Below are 21,021 nucleotides of genomic sequence, written 5' to 3' on the forward strand. Positions count from 1 at the left end.
AACACTCAGAGGGATTGTCAGCAAAGAGATCTGCTCTCCCCTTTCCACTGCAATGCTCTCGGTTGGGTTCATTTTTAGCCCAAAACTGAGGGTCTACAGGGCAACATCAGTGCCAGTGACTGGTTGCATAGGTATGTGGGTGGACATTGCCAAGAGATGAGCTTGCCAAAGGAGAGAGAAAAACAAAGAGAGCAGAGGAGCTTTTCTCCAAACAGGCTCATAAGTGGGAACTCTGGAGGTTTCCCTAGTACAGAAGTTCAGATCTCCCAAGTTCTGGCTCTCTTGTATACATTGTCTCTGACCCAAATACCTGGGTCCTTGTAGGCCGTTCTCTAAGGCTACTCTCTGCACTCACTCCTCCTCTCCCCTTTGTAGCATCACTGTTCTCCAGAGCATGAAGTTGGGCATCGATGTGAACAGGCACAAGGAGATCATTGTAAAGAGTATCTCTGCCCTGCTCCTGCTCCTCCTCAAACACTTCAAACTGAACCATATCTACCAGGTGAGCAGCTAGCAGCACTTCTCCACAGGTCTCAGGTGTTCTCCAGGCCCCGTGTCCCAAAGAGGAGATGTAGGGGCCTTTATAGTCCAGTTGAACATCTTTCAGCCTCTTCTTTGTCCTCCTCAGCGAATCCATATACCTGTTGCACAAACTTGCGTGGGGGTATGGAGTGGGATGTGAGGAACTGTCCTAGACAGGTGCAGATGTCTCTGTCCTTTGAACATTATCCAAGGATTGTGGGTAGGAATCCTTGGCTTCTTGGGAATGTGCCCAGCCAGATTTCAAGCAGTGCAAGACAGGATTCAAGCATTCCACAAAAAAAAAGTGAGGAAAAACTATGTAGAGAAACTTTTCTATGTGTGAAGCCCTTTTCTAACATTTGAGATATAATCCTAAATAAGGCACAGTTTTGGCTCCTAAGGACTTTGAAGTAAAGGATATGGATATATAAATAGCTAGTTATGGAATGGTAAGTGCCTGATAACAGGTAAGCACTGGCTGGTAATCCAACCTGCAATGGAGAAGAGGTGACTTCTAACCTGAGTCCTAAAGAAACAGATGTGAGTCAGGATACGGGAGTTGTCAGGGAAGGAAGATAGGAAGCATTTCAAGCAGAAATGTTAATCTATGGAAGTCCAGAGGAGAGAGAGCAAAGTACCTTTGGAAACTGTTTAAATGTTGCTGGGGTTCTCCCTGGGGTAACGGGAGATGGGGCGGCCTGGTGATCCATGGAGCTGGAGAGGACGGGCAGGGAGCAGATCATAATACATATGGTAGGACACAGTTGTTGAGTACTTATAATGTGCCCAGCACTCTCTTAAGTTCGTGTGGGATCTCATTTAATTCTCTTAATCCTATGAGGTAGGTCTTATTTATCCCTGTTTTATAAATGGGGAAGCCGAGCGTAAGAAAGGTTAAGAAGCTGCTTCCCCACGAAGGCATTGTTCACCATGCTGAGGAGTTTGGACTTGGTACTGTGGGCATTGCCAGATATCAGGGAACCTGGGGGCAGGGAGTGGATGGTCTCTGTGGTGAGAACATGGGGAGGAGAGGAGGCTCCTCATGACTGCCCAGTGTCTTTGCCCCATTTTCCTCCTAAGAAGTCAGAACCAAGCTTGCTGCTAGAACAGCAGCTTCTCAGGGTGCACAGAGGCTCCTGCAGGGTCTGTGTCCATACAGGTTTGACTATATAATCAGGGTATTTCTCCACTCTAGTACATTCAGAGACATCTTTGGGTATATTATGGGTGTCCTGGGTGCTCACACTTCTTCTGCCAGTGTTTGCTGAGCAACAGCAGGTCGGGGAGGAGTACGGGTGGGTGGGAGATAGTGTTCCTAGTAGAAAGAACAGAGAACCGTGGGTATGTTTTTTCTGTCTGCTTCTCTTGGTGGGCAGTATGTGGATCAACAGCCAGACAGGTGGGTGGCTTGATGGGCCTTGCCAGTGTGTGTCAGTGTCAGTGAATCCCAACAAGGCTACAGACAAATTTCAAGTTGAAAACCATTTTCCATAACTTCATAGTGGGTATGTATTGGCTGCTCCATCTGGAGCTTTGGAAAATACCCCAGGTCAGCTGCCAGGGAGGAAATATTTGAGCAGAAGAGAGAAATGGGCAGCACAAGCTGACTCCCCACCTCTAACCACACACCCAGGGGCAGAGGGCAGTTTGGCTTGCTGCCATGGCTACTTCTTGGTGATCAGGAAAAGCTAAGGGATTAAAAACACCACAGTTTTCTGCTTTTTCAACCCAGTGTCTGTACTATCCCAGCAGTCTGGGTTCTGGATCTGGAGGCAAACTGTGTCTGATACTCAGTGCATCACAGGCAAAATCCAGGTGTTGCACTCCAGGACACTGCCCACTAGGTCTTCCTAGATACAAACCCCATCCAAATTCAAGAGAGCAAAATGGAACCCCTATTTCTGGTGTTTATCCCATCAAAGAGATCTTGGACTTAGCCCATCAAAGAAATCTTGGACTTATTCTCAGTGTAGTATCTATTTTTTTTTAAATTTTATTTATTTGTTTGACAGAGAGAGAGATCACAAGTAGGCAGACACGCAGGCAGAGGGAGAGGGAGAAGCAGGCTCCCCGCCGAGCAGGGAGCCCGATGCGGGGCTCGATGCCAGGACGGTGGGATCATGACCTGAGCTGAAGGCAGACGCTTAACCAACTGAGCCCCTCAAGCACCCCAGTGCAATATCTGTTGACCGAAGAGCTCTTGTTGATCCATTCATTAAAATACTAATAATGGGGGCGCCTGGGGGGCTCAGTCGGTTAAGCGTCTGCCTTCGGCTCAGGTCATGATCCCACCGTCCTGGCATCGAGCCCCGCATCGGGCTCCCTGCTCGGCGGGAAGCCTGCTTCTCCCTCTCCCGCTCCCCCTGCTTGTGTTCCCTCTCTCGCTGTGTCTCTCTCTGTCAAATAAATAAATAAAATCTTAAAAAATAAAATAAAATAAAATACTGATAATGTAAGTACAGGGGTAATGCAGTGAACCAGACAGACTCATGCTAGAGTCCACATCCCAGTGGTTCAGCTGGTTGCTATGTGCCGTATCCGTCCGGACTGAACGGTGCCAGCAGTTGTTGGGAGTAAGCTGCACCTGTTCCTGCTCTGTCAATCACTGCTGAAACACTATGAACCAGAGGTTTGGTATGGAAGACCACTCCCTCAGGGAGCCTTCCTTTCTGGTTGAGCTTAGGAACAAATATTGCAGCAATTCCTTCCATTTATTTGGAGTGGGATTTTCTTTCTGCCTTCTTTATGTTTTGTGCTTTTGGTCAGGTGTTTACAACATACACACACTGCAGATTGTCCCCCTCCATGTAGGATGAGCTGGCTGATGATGCTTCTCCCCACTTCTCAGACAGGAGGACTGATAACACAAGTGGGCAGTGGATATTCTTAGGAATGGATATTAGAGTTGTACTTGCCAATCCTATTTTTCATGTACTTTCTATTATCCCCCAAATAAGCAGCCCTTTCTGCTTTGATCTTTTAATTCAGTTTGAATATGTATCACAACATTTGGTATTTGCCAACTGCATTCCATTGATCCTGAAGTTCTTCAATCAAAATATCTTGTCCTACATCACTGCCAAAAACAGGTATGGACTCTGGACAGGTTTATTTCAAAGGTCTGTTTTGGGATGGGTTGGGAAATATACATCATCTCTGAGCCTTTCAGTTCTCCTTGTGTCCCTAGTCCTTTCTATCTTAGAGCTGTCACTGTTAAATTTAATTTCCTTGAAGTGTTAATTGATGGGTTGTGTGGTTTGGCCTCTTCACAGAGGTATTTGTATTTTAATAGTTTTGAAAACTAAAAAATGTCACAACTCAAATAAATAAAACTGCAGCGATGAAATTTTAGCCCTATGGCAGAAGGATCCAGAAGATGTTTTTTTTGTGAAACAGCCTTATCTGGCCAGCCCTGATCTTTATAAATCATAAGTTGTAACAATTATACTACTTTGTAAACTGTAGTGTTATGTAGAATTTGTAACTCAAGGTAATAACAGACCCTTACTTAGATCAGTTTGTAATAAAACAAATATATGGTATTTTATTTCATCTCTTCAGTAATGGTAAGAAATATTACAACAAGTTTTATTCTCACTTCTCCAATTAGTAAACAAATTCAGGGAGGTTAATTGACTTGCTCAAGATTAACATGCTAGTGAGACGACTTAAGTAAGAGGCAGGATCAAAACACAGATTGTTTGGGCGCCTGGGTGGCTCAGTTGGTTAAGCAACTGCCTTCGGCTCAGGTCATGATCCTGGAGTCCCTGGATCGAGTCCCACATCGGGCTCCCTGCTCGGCAGGGAGTCTGCTTCGCCCTCTGACCCTATCCCTTCTCATGTGTTCTCTCTCATTCTCTCTCTCTCAAATAAATAAATAAAATCTTTAAAAAAAAAAAAACCACAGATTGTTTTCTGGTCACAGTTACTATGAATACAAATTGCTTTTCACTCCTCCAGCCAACTGGGGACTTGGGAGTTACAGAGTAAATGCTTGTTTTTTAGTTTGCTACTTCCACAAGAACTAGAAGCATGTTAACTAGAGTTTACCAGAGGCAGAGTTCCTAAAGTAGAAGGAGGCTGATCTGATTACTTGGGGTGACTAGAGAGGGCCAGGAGATGGTGCCTCAGTCTCATACTGCCTAAAAGTTCACCATGGAGAGGCAGCCTACTTATATGTAGTTTAAAATACAGAGGCACCTGCGTGACTCAGTCGGGTGAGTGTCTGACTCTTGATTTCAGCTCAGGTCATGAGCTCAGCGTCCTGGGATGGAGCCCTGCATTGGGCTCCTCACTCAGCAGGGAGTCTGCTGGAGATTCTTTCTCTCCCTCTCCCTCCACTTGCTCTCTCTCTCTCAAATAAAAAATTTTTTAAGCTTTTATTCATTTATTTGAGAGAGAGAGCACAAGCAGGGGAAGGAGCAGAGGGAGAGGGAGAAGCAGGCTCCCAGCTGAGCAAGGAGCCCCATGAGGGGCTTGATCCCAGGACCCTAGGATCATGACCTGAGCCGAAGGCAGATGTATAACCGACTGAGCCACCCAGGTGCCCCTAAATAATCTTTAAAAAATAAAATAAAGTGCACATACACACATGGAACTTGAAGTCATGAGACCTGCCATTTGCTAGCTATGTAATCTCAAGTAAAGACTCTTTGGTTTTTTTGAGCCACACTATTTTTATCTTAAAATTAAAATAATACACTTCCTGGGACGCCTGGGTGGCTCAGTTGTTAAGCGTCTGCCTTCGGCTCAGGTCATGATCCCAGGGTCCTGGGATCGAGTCCCACATCGGGCTCCCTGCTCAGCGGGGAGTCTGCTTCTCCCTCTCCCTCTGCTGCTCCCCCTGCTTGTGCTCGCTCTCTCTCTCTCTGACAAATAAATAAATAAAAATCTTTAAAAAAATAAAATTAAATTAAAATAATACATTTCCTGACTATATCATAGAGCTTTTATATAAGTATCAGTTAAGATAAACATGAGAGTCCTGTTCCCCATTTCCATTAGAGATCCACCCCTGGATCAATCAAGTATGGCCAGGGTTCACAAACTAAATACCCACCCTCCACCATGGGCCCGGAAGGGGAGGAGTAAATAATCTGATAGGTGTCCACTAGGTTCTATTTGGAATTGGAAGAGTGGCAGTGCCAGACTACATCATTAACTAAGTTTGGCCTGGGTAAGATGGTTCTCCTCTGCACCACCTGCAAGCTTTACTGCGGCATAATCCCTGAGAACTTGAGCACCCATAGCCCCTTATTGCACACTTTGCTCATGGCTCTTATAATCTAGATAGACATTCCAGAAACTTGTAACTTTATTTTTCACCCCCTTAGGCTAGAATTCAGTTCACAGAGGATGGGACAAATCTATCTTTGATTTCCTGGCCCGGTTCCTGACTGCCAGCATCTACTTTGCCATGGGGCTTTGTGGGAGGTGGGTAGATAAGTGGATAAGCCAGCCAAGAATGTTTATACTAATGGAGCAGTAAGTACAGAACTGGCAGCCCTGGGAGAATCCAGTAGAGTGAATTAAGATGATGAGCAATGTTATAGGTAGATCCACTGCCGTCTCTTCTCCTACCTTGGTTCCCCTAGGTTATCATTGTGGGTTTCTTGGGCAAAGGTAAACATTTCTAGGTAAATAAATTGTTGCCTTTTGCTTGGATAGAGTTTTGACTTTAGAAATGTAGAGGCAGGTCCAAGAAACCCCATACTCCTCTTTATGGCCCTTGCTTTGCCAACATCCTTGATCCAGTTCAGATGGGTTGGTTATAAACCTTATGGAATGTCAGAATCAGAAGGAGCATTAGAGATGAGCTAAGTTCTGCATTGTACCAATGAAAAAGAAAAGGAAAGAAAGAACTGTAATTTTGAGTAACTATGTCCCTGTCATAATGCAGTGCCTCATTTCCCCTACCTACTCATGCCTGCTTCCCTGGGCTCACCACAGAGCCTCCAGCTCCCTTATAGTCCCCCACTGTCAGTTCTGGAGGCAGATGCTGTTACCATTCCTTTTTTTTTTTTTTTTTTTAAGAGAGAGAGAACATGCATGAGTGCAACCAGGGGCGGGGAGGGGTGGGCAGAGGGAGAGAGAGAGAGAATCTTAAGCAGGTTCCATGCCCACCACAGAGCCCAATGTGGGACTTGATCTCATGACCCTGAAATCATGACCTGAGGCGAGATCGAGTTGGACTGGACGCTTAACTGACGGAGCCACCCAGATGCCCCAATGCTATTACCATTCTTGAGCTACTAGATTGGCCCTGCTGCAGGAAGCTGCCTCTGTCTTAAGCTTCCTTCAAGAATGTCTTCCGTGATCATTTCCCAGAGCTCCTGGCTTTCAGAAACATTTGGTAAAGGACATAGGAAAGGTCTTCATTTCATCCTTACGTCCACAGACTGTTACTAAGTGGGTTAAGTTTGGGCAGCATCTCTGGGAACACAGTTCACACGTATACACAAGCATACACTTAAATGCAAAGACAGAAGTGCACCTGTGTCCGTACTCTTTAAAGAAGAAAGGAGAGAGGTGGCTACACCAGAGGCTCTCTTGCTGCTTTCTTTTGCATCTGCTAGATGGGGGCTGGCCTGAAGGAACTCGGTGGGTTCCTCTCGTGACTGTGAGGAGAGGAGACTGGAGCTGGAGTTGCCTGGCACCCCAAACCCTGTTTCAGCTGAGGTCACTAAGCAATTTGGGAAATAGATGGGGCCTGCTGGAGAGAAATAATTCCTGCCATTTCAGATACTGCCATTTCCATTTCCCTAAAGCCGGCCCCTTTCTTTGCATTTTGCAGCATCTCGGTCCTGGATTACCCTTGCTGTACCATCCAGGATTTGCCGGAGCTTACTACAGAGAGTCTGGTAAGCAGAGGGGGACTTGGTAGCTTTTGAAATTGCCAGATGGCAGCGGCTGGTATTTGCTCTTCCATTTCTTCTCCAGCCTTCTAATGCCCTGGTTTGGGAGTCTCACATCAATAAAGGCATATTGGCAAGAGCACAGAGGCAGTGGGTGTTTAGAGCTGCTGACCCAGTTGAGAAAAATTTGGGAAAACTGAGCATAGCAATTTGCAGAGAAGAGAAAAGGGTCAGTGACAAACACTAAGGAGGAGAGGGAATTTAGAAAGATAATGGGACTGAAATTGAATGTGAACATCTGTGCTAAATGGCAGAAGAAGCTCCACTGGTCTATTCCAAACAACGATCTGTCTCCTTTCCGCTATGCTATAGGCTATTCACTTTTCATTTTCATATAGATTATAAAACCCAGGAGTGTGTACTTCAGAAAGTATCTTACCTAGGTCTCTTTAAGCCAGAAGTTGGTAACAGCCACAGAATGACCCAGAAATTTCTTCATCCTGGAAACAACTTTAGGCAAATCAGAAAAGTCCCTCAGAATTACTTTGAATTTCATGAAACTAACTGATCAACAGCATACTGAAGATCAACTGTCCGCCTCCTTAGATATATACTCAAGTCCACGCCCTCACCCTGTTGCCTTGTACTTGGATATCTGTATCTATTCCTCCATTTGACTGAAAACTACTTGAAGGAAGAGATGGTATCATCTTCAATTTTATATCCCCAGAGTCTAGCACTATGTTTGGTACATGAAAGGAGCTCAAGTACTAAATGATTGGATGGTCGCACCCATGTGTCCCACAGCCCTTTGCCCCCCAACTTTAATACCTGTGAAATGTTGCATCAGGAAAGTGTATTAGGCACAAATAGAATGATACCTTCTGTGGTACAGGTTTTATAGACCCATAGGATTCTTGGCTGGAGGGGACCTGAGAGCCATTTAGCCCAATCCCCTATTTCAAAGATGAGAAACCAGAAGGCCCAATGGATGAAGTGACTTGTCATGGTCCACTCCTCATAAATGATAGATCCTGAATTAGAAAAAGACCCATGTTCTAAGATATTAAGTCTAGCACCCTTTTTAGCATCAGGGCAGAGATTTCCTGTCTCACTTAGATGTAGCCTCAGTGGCCAAGGAAGCTGGGAACTTCTTATCCCTGCAGAGAGAAGTAATAAGTTGTCTAATAACCCTGTTTATGCACATGATGTTATTCAGTCTTTAAAATAACTGTATAAGCTTGGTATTACTGTTTTATAGATGGAGCAGTTAACTGCCAAAACCTTACAGTTGAAAGTAGCAGAGCCAGGGTGGAGACTTACATCCCTGCCATTCAGAGTTAGAATGAAGAATGCACTTTCTCACAGAAAACAGTGGTGAACAGCCTTAAAATGCTACTATTAGTTGGATATTTCAAAACGTAAAGTTAGCTTTTATGGTTGAAATCTATTTCTTGATACAGTATGTTCTCTTTTCTCAATCCCATATATAGGAAATTGATGGGAACTGTACCTCCAAATCTCTTCTGATTTACCTGTGGGGATATGAACATAAAATTTTTGAAATAATTGTTATGCCTCTGAGAAGATTTTATTGTTATCCTTGAGCAGGTGAAAGCACCTATCTATTCTAAATAAGAAACCTATTGGTGCTAGGTGTTCTTCTCCTTTCTGCAAAGCAACAGTAGCACCTGGTGGTTCCATTTGGTAACTACAGATTTTTGTTGTTGGCTTAAATTTACCGTGTAAGTACTTCCCCTGAGCCTAATCATGGGCTTAAGTAACTAGCAAGTTTACTCCACATAGGTCCTCAATATAATGGTTTGTTTATCTAAACTGATGGCTTCTGTACTCAGAGAAGACTAATGTTTATATGAGTAAAATGCATCTCTTTTCCAGGCTCAGTAAATTAATTATAAACAGAAAATATACTGGCTTTTATAAATGTGGAGGGTTTTCTTTAAATAATATTTCAAGTTTTTTTTCCCGGTTATAAAATCAGTATATACTATTGCAGAAAATTGGATAAATACAGGAAAATATGGGGAAGAAAACAAAAATACCTTAATTATACTACCTACATGTAACAACTGTTAATATTTTCCTATAATCACCATATATATGTACATATTAATTCATATATGCACACACATACATTATTTAAGAAAATAAGGACTTTGTATGTTTCAAATTCACATAATAAAATTTAAATGTTCACAATGTGACTTTGAACATATTTGAAAACATGACTTTTAATAGCTACACATAATCTCCTTAATTTTTAAAAATGATTGCTCTCTACTAATGTTGGGCATTTATTTCAATATTCTCTGTGTAACTCCAAATTCTAAAGTCTCCCCATTTTGTCAAAATACTTAGCTCTACAATAGGCCATCCTTACCCATGTACTGAGAAGTTTCCCTACCCACCTGTTACAGGAAGGCTTACGATTTCTGTATCTCCAAATGTCTATATTCAAATTCAATCCACTAAAGTAGGAAAACATTAAATTCCAAATACGAGGGAAGGATGGTGAGTGTATGGTTGTGTGGAAGATAGAAATGGTCTTTGGAAGAAGGTTGCTAGAAAAGGCAGTGGATATGACTTCAAGTATTGTAGAATGCTCAGCATTTTTTTTAGGGCAGTGGTATAAAAAGTAGGGTGTGCAAGATAATGCTTTGGGGGATGGAATATTTTGATCTTTTGTATGTATCAATATCCTTTTTACTTTCTATATTTATGTGTATATTAGAACATACGTAATGTCATTACAATAATGCATTTTTTTTAAAGATTTTATTTATTTATTTAATTGACAGGGAGAGAGAGAGAGACAGTGTGAGAGGGAACACAAGCAGGGGGAGTGGGAGAGGAAGAAGCAGGCTTCTGGCCGAGCAGGGAGCCCGATGCGGGGCTCGATCCCAGGACCCCGGGATCATGACCTGAGCTGAAGGCAGTCGCTTAACCAACTGAGCCACCCAGGCGCCCCGACAATAATGCATTTCTAACTTAGAAGTAAATGTGTATATTTAGGTGTACAACAAAAATTATTTACTGAGAGATATGTGCAATAAAAAAAATTTTCTAGAAACCACTACTTTAGACTATGTTGAAATGAGGGTAAGGTTGTAGGTCTACTTGCTTTGGGGCCCTATTGGTCCTAAAGAGAAATCATACAGATTACACCCCATCCTCCTTTCCTCTCCTATCTTACAGAGATTCGGACCAAAAAAAATGTGGAAAGTTCTGTGTAAATCTATTGTCACTGCTGCAAAGCCAACCCAGAGTTCAAAATGCTTGTTTTTTACTGCAGAATGTGACTTAGTAACAGTAGCTTCACATACAAAGAAGGGCATATTTTGAACAATGTAGATACTCAAGTAGGCCTATAAATTAAGAATGGAGGAATGAGAAAAAGTAGTATTTATGGAATCACTGAGTGTCAGAGCTAGAAGTTTCTTAGTATCTTGCCGAATCCCATCCTTTACTGATGAGGAAATGGGTAGAGTGGTGAAGTGTTGTCTAAAGCCTTATAGCTAGGTAAGAGTCAAAACAATGCGTCAGAATTTGCATGACCTAGCCATTTGCAAAGAAACATTTGGCATTTCCTTTTAGATATATGCAAGTGAAATTATTAAGTTAATTTTTAAAAGGTAGTTCATTGCAAAATTCCTCAAATTTGGGTTTGATTTATATTCAGGAAGACCTATAAAAACACATATCGCTTAAATTTACATACCTGATCCTTTCATCGATCCTTACTAAATTTTGTTTTTATAAGTTCCTAATCCAGATATTTTTGGATATCCCAGAAAACTTTTGTCATTCTTGTTTTGGTTTTTGTTTTCTTATTGGAATATAATCATGTTCAAGTATTAAGGTCTCTAGCATTCATTTCAGGCATTATTTAACCAATAATTTTATGACCTTATTAAATAAAGTCTTCTGACATTCACCATCACTATTTAAAACCAATATTGCCTTTAGCATTATTGTTTCTCTCTTCTAGATATAATGTGAACACATAAGGTATTTATCCATGTACTATGACATATGTCTATATATAGGAAGGACCATGGATAAATGTTTTTTAACATTTTATCAGTTTTTCTGTTAAGTCACCATTTCTGTAATGGGTACTAGAGGAGATTAGAGTCTCTGGAATTCTTTTTTTTTTTAAGATTTATTTATTTGAGAGAGCGCACGTGCACACGCTGGCACACGCAAGTGAAAAGAAGAGCAGAGAGGTACAGAGAATCTCAAGCAGCCTCCATGCTGCGCACAAAGCCTGATGCGGGACTCTATCTCACAAGACTGAGATCACTACCTGAACCGAAACCAAGAGTTGGACCCACTCAACCGACTGCCCCACCCAGTCGCCCCTCTGGAATGATTTTTCAAACTCACATGCCCAGATCCCTCTCCAGGGCACAAAGAGTTTGTCAAAACTCCCCAGATGATTTTGAGATTTTCTCTTCTCCTTCCTCCTTTTTTACTCACACCACTTAAGAATTATAGCTCTCTTTTATGGGCCCTTAATCTAGCAGTAACTTAATTGTCAGAAATCCGTATGATAAGGGAATTATTCTATAGTGATTTGGGAAAAGAAAGTTTAAGCTAGAAATATGAATTCATTTTCAGTTGTGTCAACCATAATAATGGAATGAATCAAAAGAATCATTTCCCAAGAAGTGGTTATTATTGTGAGTTTTCAATCAGTAAGTGTTAAAACCTAGCAAATGTTTTTTCAAATAGGTTCAAATAAATGCAGGGCTGACATGGCATGAAAATCTGAAGCCTAAAGCAAAGAAATAGACTAGTTTGTAAGTATAGAAAAAGCAGGGGCACCTGGGTGGCTCAGGCATTAAGCATCTGCCTTCAGCTCAGGTCATGATCCCAGGGTCCTGGGATCGAGCCCCGCATCAGGCTCCCTGCTCGGTGGGAAGCCTGCTTCTCCATCTCCTACTCCCCTTGCTTGTGTTCCTGCTCTCGCTCGCTCTCTCTCTCTGTGTGTCAAATAAATAAATAAAATCTTTAAAAAAAAAAAAAGTATAGAAAAAGCAGACAGAACTACAGCTCTAAGTTATCTTGAGCAAGTTTCCTGTAGGCTATAGGAGTTCCACATACAAAAGGAAGAGTTTGGGCCATCAGATGAGCATAAACTTTTCCAAAACTCCCGTGGATTCATTATATAACAACCAAGCTAATATTAGTAATTCTGATTTTCAGTGAAGAGCTGGTTTTCTTTCTTTTTTTTTTTTTTTAATTTTATTATGTTAGGTTAGTCACCATGCAATACATCATTGGTTTTTGATGTGGTGATCCACGATCCATTGTTTTCATATAACACCCAGTGCTCCATGCAGTACGCGCCCTCCTTAATACCCATCACCAGGCTAACCAATCCCCCCTCCCCCCTCCCCTCTAAAACCCTGTTTGTTTCTCAGAGTCCATAGTCTCTCATGGTTCATCTCGCCCTCCAATCCCCCCCCCATTTTTCCCTTCCTTCTTCTAATGTCCTCCATGCTATTCCTTATGTTCCACAAATAAGTGAAACCATATGATAATTGACTTTCTCTGCTTGACTTATTTCACTTAGCATAATCTCCTCCAGTCCCATCCATGTTGATGTAAAAGTTGGATATTCATCCTTTCTGATGGCTGAGTAATATTCCATTGTATATATGGACCACATCTTCTTTATCCATTCATCTGTTGAAGGGCATCTCAGCTCTTTCCACAGTTTGGCTATTGCGGACATTGCTGCTATGAACATTGGGGTGCATAGGGCCCTTCTTTTCACTACATCTGCGTCTTTGGGGTAAATACCCAGGAGTGCAATTGCTGGGTCATAGGGTAGCTCTATTTTTAAATTTTTGAGGAACCTCCACACTGTTTTCCAAAGTGGCTGTACCAACTTGCATTCCCACCAACAGCGTAAGAGGGTTCCCCTTTCTCCACAACCCCTCCAACATTTGTTGTTTCTTTCCTGTCCATTTTTGCCATTCTAACTGGTGTAAGGTGGTATCTCAGTGTGGTTTTGATTTGGATTTCCCTGATGGCTAATGATGATGAACATTTTTTCATGTGTCTGTTAGCCATTTGTATGTCTTCTTCAGACAAGTGTCTTTTCCTATCTTCTGCCCACTTTTGACTTGATTATTTGTTTTTTGGGTGTTGAGTTTGAGAAGTTCTTTATAGATCTTGGATACCAGCCCTTTATCTGTAGTGTCATTTGCAAATATCTTCTCGCATTCTGTGGGTTGCCTCTTTGTTTTGTTGACTGTTTGCTTTGCTGTGCAGAAGCTTTTTATCTTGATGAAGTCCCAAAAGTTCACTTTTGCTTTTGTTTCACTAGCTTTTGGAGATGTATCTTGAAAGAAGTTGCTGTGGGCGATGTCAAAGAGGTTACTGCCTATGTTCTCCTCTAGGATTTTGATGGATTCCTGTCTCACATTGAGGTCTTTCATCCACTTTGAGTTTATCTTTGTGAATGGTGTTAGAGAATGGTCGAGTTTCATTCTTCTGCATGTGGCTGTCCAATTTTCCCAGCACCATTTATTGAAGAGATTGTTTTTTTTTTTCCATTGCATGTTTTTTCCTGCTTTGTCGAAGATTATTTGACTATAGAGTTGAGGGTCCATATCTGGGTTCTCTATTCTGTTCCATTGGTCTATGTGTCCGTTTTTGTGCCAGTACCATGCTGTCTTGGTGATCACAGCTTTGTAATATAGCTTGAAATCGGGCAATGTAATGCCCCCAGCTTTGTTTTTCCTTTTCAACATTTCCTTGGCAATTCGGGGTCTTTTCTGATTCCATACAAATTTTAGGATTGTTTGTTCCAGCACTTTGAAAAATGTCATTGGAATTTTGATCGGGATGGTATTGAAGGTATAGATTGCTCTGGGTAGCATAGACATTTTAACAATGTTTATTCTTCCGATCCATGAGCATGGAATATTTTTCCATCTTTTTGTGTCTTCTTCAATTTCTTTCATGAGTGTTTTGTAGTTACTAGAGTATAGATCCTTTACCTCTTTGGTTAGGTTTATTCTGAGATATCTTATGGTTTTTGGTGCTATTGTAAATGGAATCGTTTCTCTAATTTCTCTTTCTACAGTTGCGTTGTTAGTGTATAAGAAAGCAACTGATTTCTGTGCATTGATTTTGTATCCTGCCACATTGCTGAACTGCTGTATGAGTTCTAGTAATTTGGGGGTGGAGTCTTGGGTTTTCCACATAAAGTATCATGTCGTCTGCGAAAAAAGAGAGTTTGACTTCTTCTTTGCCAATCTGAATACCTTTTATTTCTTTTTGTTGTCTGATTGTTGTTAAGAGCTGGTTTTCAATCTGAAAATAATAATCATCACCAGGAACTTTAATAAGCCAAGAAGGTTTGAGATGTATTAGACTTAACACTTAGCAGCACTTCTTTATTTTTTTTAAGTTTTTATTTATTTAAGTAATCTCTACCCCCAACGTGGGGCTGGAACTCAGGACTCTGAGATCAAGAATCGCATGCTCTTCTGACTGAGCCAGCCAGGCACCCCTAGAAACACTTCTTTAAAGGTTCAGTCTGATCATGAGCTGACCAAAATCAGTCAGATGCTCCCCTTTAATACAGGAACCCTCACTATTTTTGTTGTTGTTTCTGGAAACTGTTATCTTCTGCTTGTTTGAAATAACAATTGTAATAGGACATAAGAAAGAGCTTCTTTACCGTTAGGTCTTGAAGAAGCTGAGAAAGCAGGGGATCAAACCGAATTTTCTCTCAGAATCATCTTCTGTGTTAGGATTCCAAGAGTGCAATAGAAGTTGAACAGTAAATAAAAACAGAGTATTATAAATCAGTGAATTACTGGAGATAGAGGTTCAGGCCCTGGTTGGGGCACTTATGTGACCTGAAGCAAGCCCTTCCTTTCCCTGAGCCTTAGGTTTTGCTTCTGTGGATGACAGAATTGGACTAGACTTAGTCAAGTCTAAAAGCTAAGTCTCTTCTAGTGCTCAGATTCTAACCAATCTGATTTCCTCTGTACAAAAGGAAGAAACACTCTGTTCTTTCAGCAGTCATTTGAGTTATTATCCACATAACTGGCATAAGCCTCCGTTTTTATTTGGCTTGGCTCACTCAGCTGGGCTAAGATGGATCTTGAGAACAGAACCTTGTGGCACCTTAGAGATGCTATGAAAGGGTAGGATGTGATCCCTGAACTGAATATTTAGACACAAGGTGTGTGTAAAGAATTTTTTTAAGTTTTTGATTTTAATTCCAGTATAGTTAACATGCCATGTTATATTCGTTTCAGGTACACAGTATAGTGATTCAGCAATTCTATACATTACTCAGTGCTAATCAGAAGTGTACTCTTTTTTTAAAAAAAAAGATTTTATTTATTTGAGAGAGAAAGAATGAGAGACAGAGAGCGCACATGAGAGGGGGGAGGGTCAGAGGGAGAAGCAGACTCCCTGCTGAGCAGGGAGCCCAATGCCGGACTCAATCCTGGGATTCCAGGATCATGACCTGAGCCAAAGGCAGTCGCTTAACCAACTGAGCCACCCAGGCACCCATAAGTGTACTCTTTAATCCCCATCGTCTATTTCCCCCATCCACTGCCCCTCTGGTAACCATCAGTTTGTTCTCTATAGTTAAGAGTCTGTTTCTTGGTTTGTCTTTTTTTTTTCTTTGTTCATTTGTTTTGTTTCTTAAATTCCACATGAGTGAAATCATATGGTATTTCTCTTTCTCTGACTGACTTATTTCACTTAGCATTATACTCTCTAACTCCAGCCATGTTGTTGCAAAAGGCAAGATTTTATTCTTTATTATGACTAAAAAATATTCCGTTGTATATATATACCACATCTTCTTTATCCATTCGTCTATCAGTGCACACTTGGGCTGCTTCCATAGCTTGGCTATTGTAAATAATGCTGCAATAAACATAGGGGTGCATGTATCCCTTTGAATTAGGGCTTTTGTATTTTTGGGGGGTAAATGCCAAGTAGTGCAATTACTGGATCATAGGATAGTTCTATTTTTAACTTTTTGAAGAACCAGTTTGCATTCCCACCAACAGTGCAAGAGAGTTCCTTTTTCTCCAAGTACTCACCAATATTTGTCATTTCCTGTGTTTTTTATTTTAGCCATTCTGACTGGTGTGAGGTAATATCTCATTGTAGTTTTGATTTGCATTTCCCTGGTGATTAGTGACATCGAACATCTTTTCATGTGTCTGTTGGCCATCTGGATGTCTTCTTTGGAGAAATGTCTGTTCATGTCTTCTACCCATTTTTAAATTGGATTATTTGTTTTTTGGGTGTTGTATCAGTTCTTTATATATTTTAGATACTAACCCTTTGTGGGATATGTCATTTGCAAATATCTTCTCCCATTCCATAGGTTGCCTTTTAGTTTTGATTGTTTCCTTTGTTGTGCAGAAGATTTTATTTTGATGTAGTCCCAGTAATTTATTTTTGCTTTTATTTCCCTTGCCTCAGGAGACATATCTAGAAAGATGTTGTTATGGCCTGATGTCAGAGAAATTACTGACTGTGCTCTCTTCTAGGATTTTTATGGTTTCAGGTCTCACATGTAGGTCTTTTATCCATTTTGAGTTTATTTTTGTGTATGGTGAAAGAAGGTGGTCCAGTTTCATTCTTTTGCATGTAGCTGTCCAGTTTTCCCAACACCATTTGTTGAGGAGACTTTTTCCCAATGTATATTCTTTCCTCCTTTGTCAAAGATTAATTGACCATATAATTATGGATTTATTTATGGGTTTTCTCTTCTGTTCTATTGATCTATATGTCTGTTTTGTGCCAGAACCATATTGTTTTACTTACTACAGTTTTGTAATAGAACTTGAAGTCTGAAATTGTGATACCCCCAGTTTTGTCTTTCTTTTTCAAAATGTCTTTACTAGTCAGGGTCTTTTGTGGTTTCATGTAAATTTTAATATTATTTGCTCTAGTTCTGTGAAAAATGCTGTTGGTTTTTTGATACGGATTGCATTAAATGTGTAGATTGCTTTGGGTAATATAGACATTTTAATAATATTCTTTCAATCCACGAGCATGGAATGCCTTTCCCTTTCTTTGTGTCCTCTTTAATTCTTCATCATTGTTTTATAGTTTTCAGAGTACAGGTCTTTCATCTCTTTGGTTAAGTTTATTCATAGGTATTTTATTATTTTTGGTGCAGTTGTAAATGGGATTGTTTTTGTAAACAAATGTTTATGTATGCAAGTGGAACGTGGGCAAATGTTTTCTTCTTTCAACTTGCACTGGTAGAAAGTGAGTAAAGGTCTTGCTTTGGATAGTGTAAAGTATCAGACACAAGAGAATATGGCCAAATGCTGCTGTTCACAAGATATATCCCCCCACAGAAGTTTACATTTTACTCAATATGCTGAGTCCTGCCCTCCCCCAAAAAGAGAAAGCAGGCAATTTGCCTTAAATGAACATAAACAAATAAACCCCTCAAGTCTAGCAAATCTGAAAAGGCACCCCATGGACCTAAAGGTCTGCTGGAAAATGATTATGTGTTGGGTTGGAAGAAGGCAGAACGCTTGAGCAGGGCTCCATGTAGAGCATTTTGCTGCAAACTGACAACAAGCCTGGGATCCGCTATCCTGAGACAGCCATGGACAAGCATGTGTTCTGTCAGTGCCCACTTCAGGCAACATCTGGTGATGTGGGAAGTGGGGCTAGTTTTAGTTGGTAGGGAAGCATTATCAGAAAAAAAAAAAAGAGAGCAAGGCCCTGGGCACATGAGACTATCTTCAGGAGGGAACTAGGGTGTTTTTCCTAGGACTCCTGAGACTGAGCTTTGAGGAAAAAGCCACCACGATCATCTAACATTCACTTAAAACTTCACTTTTGCACTTTTGAATCAATTGGAGAAAGTTGAGATAAATCACAGTACTATTAAATGATCAGAGGTGAAAGGATCTTAAAGATTATCTAATTCAACCTCTTACAAGAAACAGAGAAATGACTTATCTACCATCATACAACCAGGGTCAAAGCCATAATCCAGGTTTCCTAGTGTCTACTCCAGTGCTGCTTCTACAAGCCACACCCCTACTCCCATTTTTTTGTTTTGTTTTGTTTTTTGTTTTAAGGTGAGCTCTACACCCAACACGCGGCTTGAACTCAGACCCTGAGAGCAAGAGTCGCATGCTCTACCGACTGAGCCAGGAGACATCCCTCCCATGTTATTTTTTGAGGTGCTAAGGAATGCAAGGCTCTCGCTGCTGCTATTATATTAAAAATCAGGATAAAGGAAGCACACAGTGGAGATATACATAGCCTCCCCCATATGTTCTCTGTTTCCCCTGCTTCTTTAAAAAAAGTAAACATTTAAAAGTCCATTCTGGGCGCCTGGGTGGCTCAGTTGGTTAAGCGACTGCCTTCAGCTCAGGTCATGATCCTGGAGTCCCAGGATCGAGTCCCACATCGGGCTTCCTGCTCAGCAGGGGGTCTGCTTCTCCCTCTGATCCCCTTCCCTCTTGTGCTCTCTGTCTCATTCTCTCTCTCAAATAAATAAATAAATAATTTAAAAAACTAAAAAATAAAAAAAATAAAAGTCCATTCCTCTGTTAGCCACACAAGATGGAACATCTATAGAACCTATCTGTAGAACCTGTCTCTTTTGGGCAAGCTGACTAGCTGATGCACTAGAGTGGAAACTCCCATGGAAATTTCTCTTAGAAGGAAACAGATGGTTCTCCGGGGACTAGTTCTAAACACAATATTGAACATTTACTACAGAAAGGAGAACATTTTTTCTAATAATATTTCTAAAAAGTTTCCCTGAAACTTTTTTACCTTTAGTCTTATTTATTTCTTAGTAGAGCCTAATACTCTCAAAAATCCTGGATGTTCATTCCACATTAGATGTAGGTCTGTCTTGCTTGCTTTGGATTAATTTGATTTGGGAAAGGAGGGGGTAATTTTCCATTCTTCAGACAACAGCTCACTTCTACACATTGTCTCCTACTCTTACATCCTCCTATCAAATTGTAGGCATGAGGAATTTCCAAGATGTTAATTTGGCCACCAGGCATGCTCATTGATTTATATAGCTCCTGACTTCAGTATATTTACAGGCCCCTAAATCCAGAAGGGCTCTTATTTTTGTCCCTGAAAGATGTTTCTGTGAGTAGATACCTGTTTCTAAACTGACATCCATCTGTTATCTCTGGTTGGGTGCTCACAAGCTATCAATAAACATACAAGAAAAACACCTGGTTAGAATTTACCATCTGCCATTTTTGCTTCCACGCTGGAGAATTAGGCAGTTTACTGCAATAGGGTTTGATAAAGGAGGGTGGAGGATGATTTAAAAAATTCAATCATAATGAATATCAGATCCATCCAACATAGTTTGAAATCTACCAGAACAGGGGCACCTGGCTGGCTCAATCAGCAGAGCATGTGACCGGATCTCAGGGTCGTGAGTTCAAGCCCCACGTTGGGTGTAGAGCCTACTTAAGGGAGGAAGGAAGGAAAGGAAGGGAAGGGAAGGGAAGGGAAGGGAAGGGAAGGGAAGGGAAGGGATCTACCAGAATAACTCTAGCAGTTACAAACACAGCTTATATAAGTACAGGCTATATGGGGGTAAAATTCTATCACCTCTTTTCTGATTCTAAAGCAGGAACTTACACAAGAAGGCTTGCTTGAGTGAAGTTCCTATGTTCATGTATCCTCTTTCTAATCAGTACTTGCTCTAGGTGCAGCCATCCAGGGTTGGCAGCTGTGTGTTTTCATATGAAGAATATTGCATGCTTTGAGACCTTAGTGTGTGAAGAGCAGAATGGTGAGGAGGTCAGCATTTCATAAGGAAGGCCTCACCTAAACTGACCAGTGGTGACTTCCAGGCTTCTGTGGGAATGAAAGCCTTATAGGTATTGAGGTAATGGTGGGCCTGCCTTATTACAGGAAGCTGGAGACAACAACCAGTTCTGTTGGAGGAACCTCTTTTCCTGCATTAACCTTCTGAGGCTGCTCAATAAACTGACCAAATGGAAGCATTCCAGAACCATGGTGAGTGGGGCTTCAGATCATAGAGGTGTCCATCTGACCGAATTTTTTTAATCTTAAATATTTATGGACTTCCTGCTTTGTGAGCTCTATAGATAGACAATGAATGCTACATAAGGTGAACACCTAATTCTGGGTATTTAATCTATATGAGATAATTATTCACCAGTCCATTTCTTTACAAGGAGCTGAATATGGACCCTCCCACAGGGCCGCTCTGGTTAGAAAGTTAGCATTGTTGTTTGGATTACAAACACACATCCCAAATGATGCAAGTCTAAGATTATTCATTGCAGCATGAATCATGAACGATTGGAAATGATCTAAAGCCTATTAATACAGGACCAACTGGTTAAATAATTTTGGTACATCCTTATAATAGAATATTATACAACCATTAAAAAGAATGAGGCAGGAAAAAAAAGGAATGAGGCAGTTCTATATTGATACGGAATAATTTTTAAGATATATTGTTAAATAAAAAGCAAGGTATGGAACAATGTGCCAGGATATGTAGTTGGCTGTGGTTTTTGTTAATAAAAATAATATACGTGTATATAGAATTATGTACCCAGAAGATACATAAGAAACTGATAACAGT

At 41.0% G+C, this 21,021-nt stretch overlaps 1 protein-coding gene across 4 annotated transcripts in view; it reads left to right on the forward strand.

Annotated features, from left to right (window-relative positions):
- The window catches only part of STRIP2 (striatin interacting protein 2), a 52,517-nt gene that overhangs the window by 23,964 nt on the left and 7,532 nt on the right, over nucleotides 1-21,021 (forward strand). For all 4 annotated transcript variants that reach the window (XM_035021087.1, XM_035021089.1, XM_035021088.1 and 1 more), the window contains 4 exons: nucleotides 376-502; nucleotides 3,511-3,611; nucleotides 7,316-7,382; nucleotides 20,319-20,423. In XM_035021087.1, coding sequence (XP_034876978.1) covers nucleotides 376-502; nucleotides 3,511-3,611; nucleotides 7,316-7,382; nucleotides 20,319-20,423 — 400 coding nt within the window. The remainder of the gene's footprint in view (nucleotides 1-375; nucleotides 503-3,510; nucleotides 3,612-7,315; nucleotides 7,383-20,318; nucleotides 20,424-21,021) is intronic.

The sequence above is a fragment of the Mirounga leonina genome, unplaced genomic scaffold (genome assembly GCF_011800145.1).
Source record: "Mirounga leonina isolate KUSES-001 unplaced genomic scaffold, KU_Mleo_1.0 Mir_174, whole genome shotgun sequence".
Taxonomy (NCBI): domain Eukaryota; kingdom Metazoa; phylum Chordata; class Mammalia; order Carnivora; family Phocidae; genus Mirounga; species Mirounga leonina.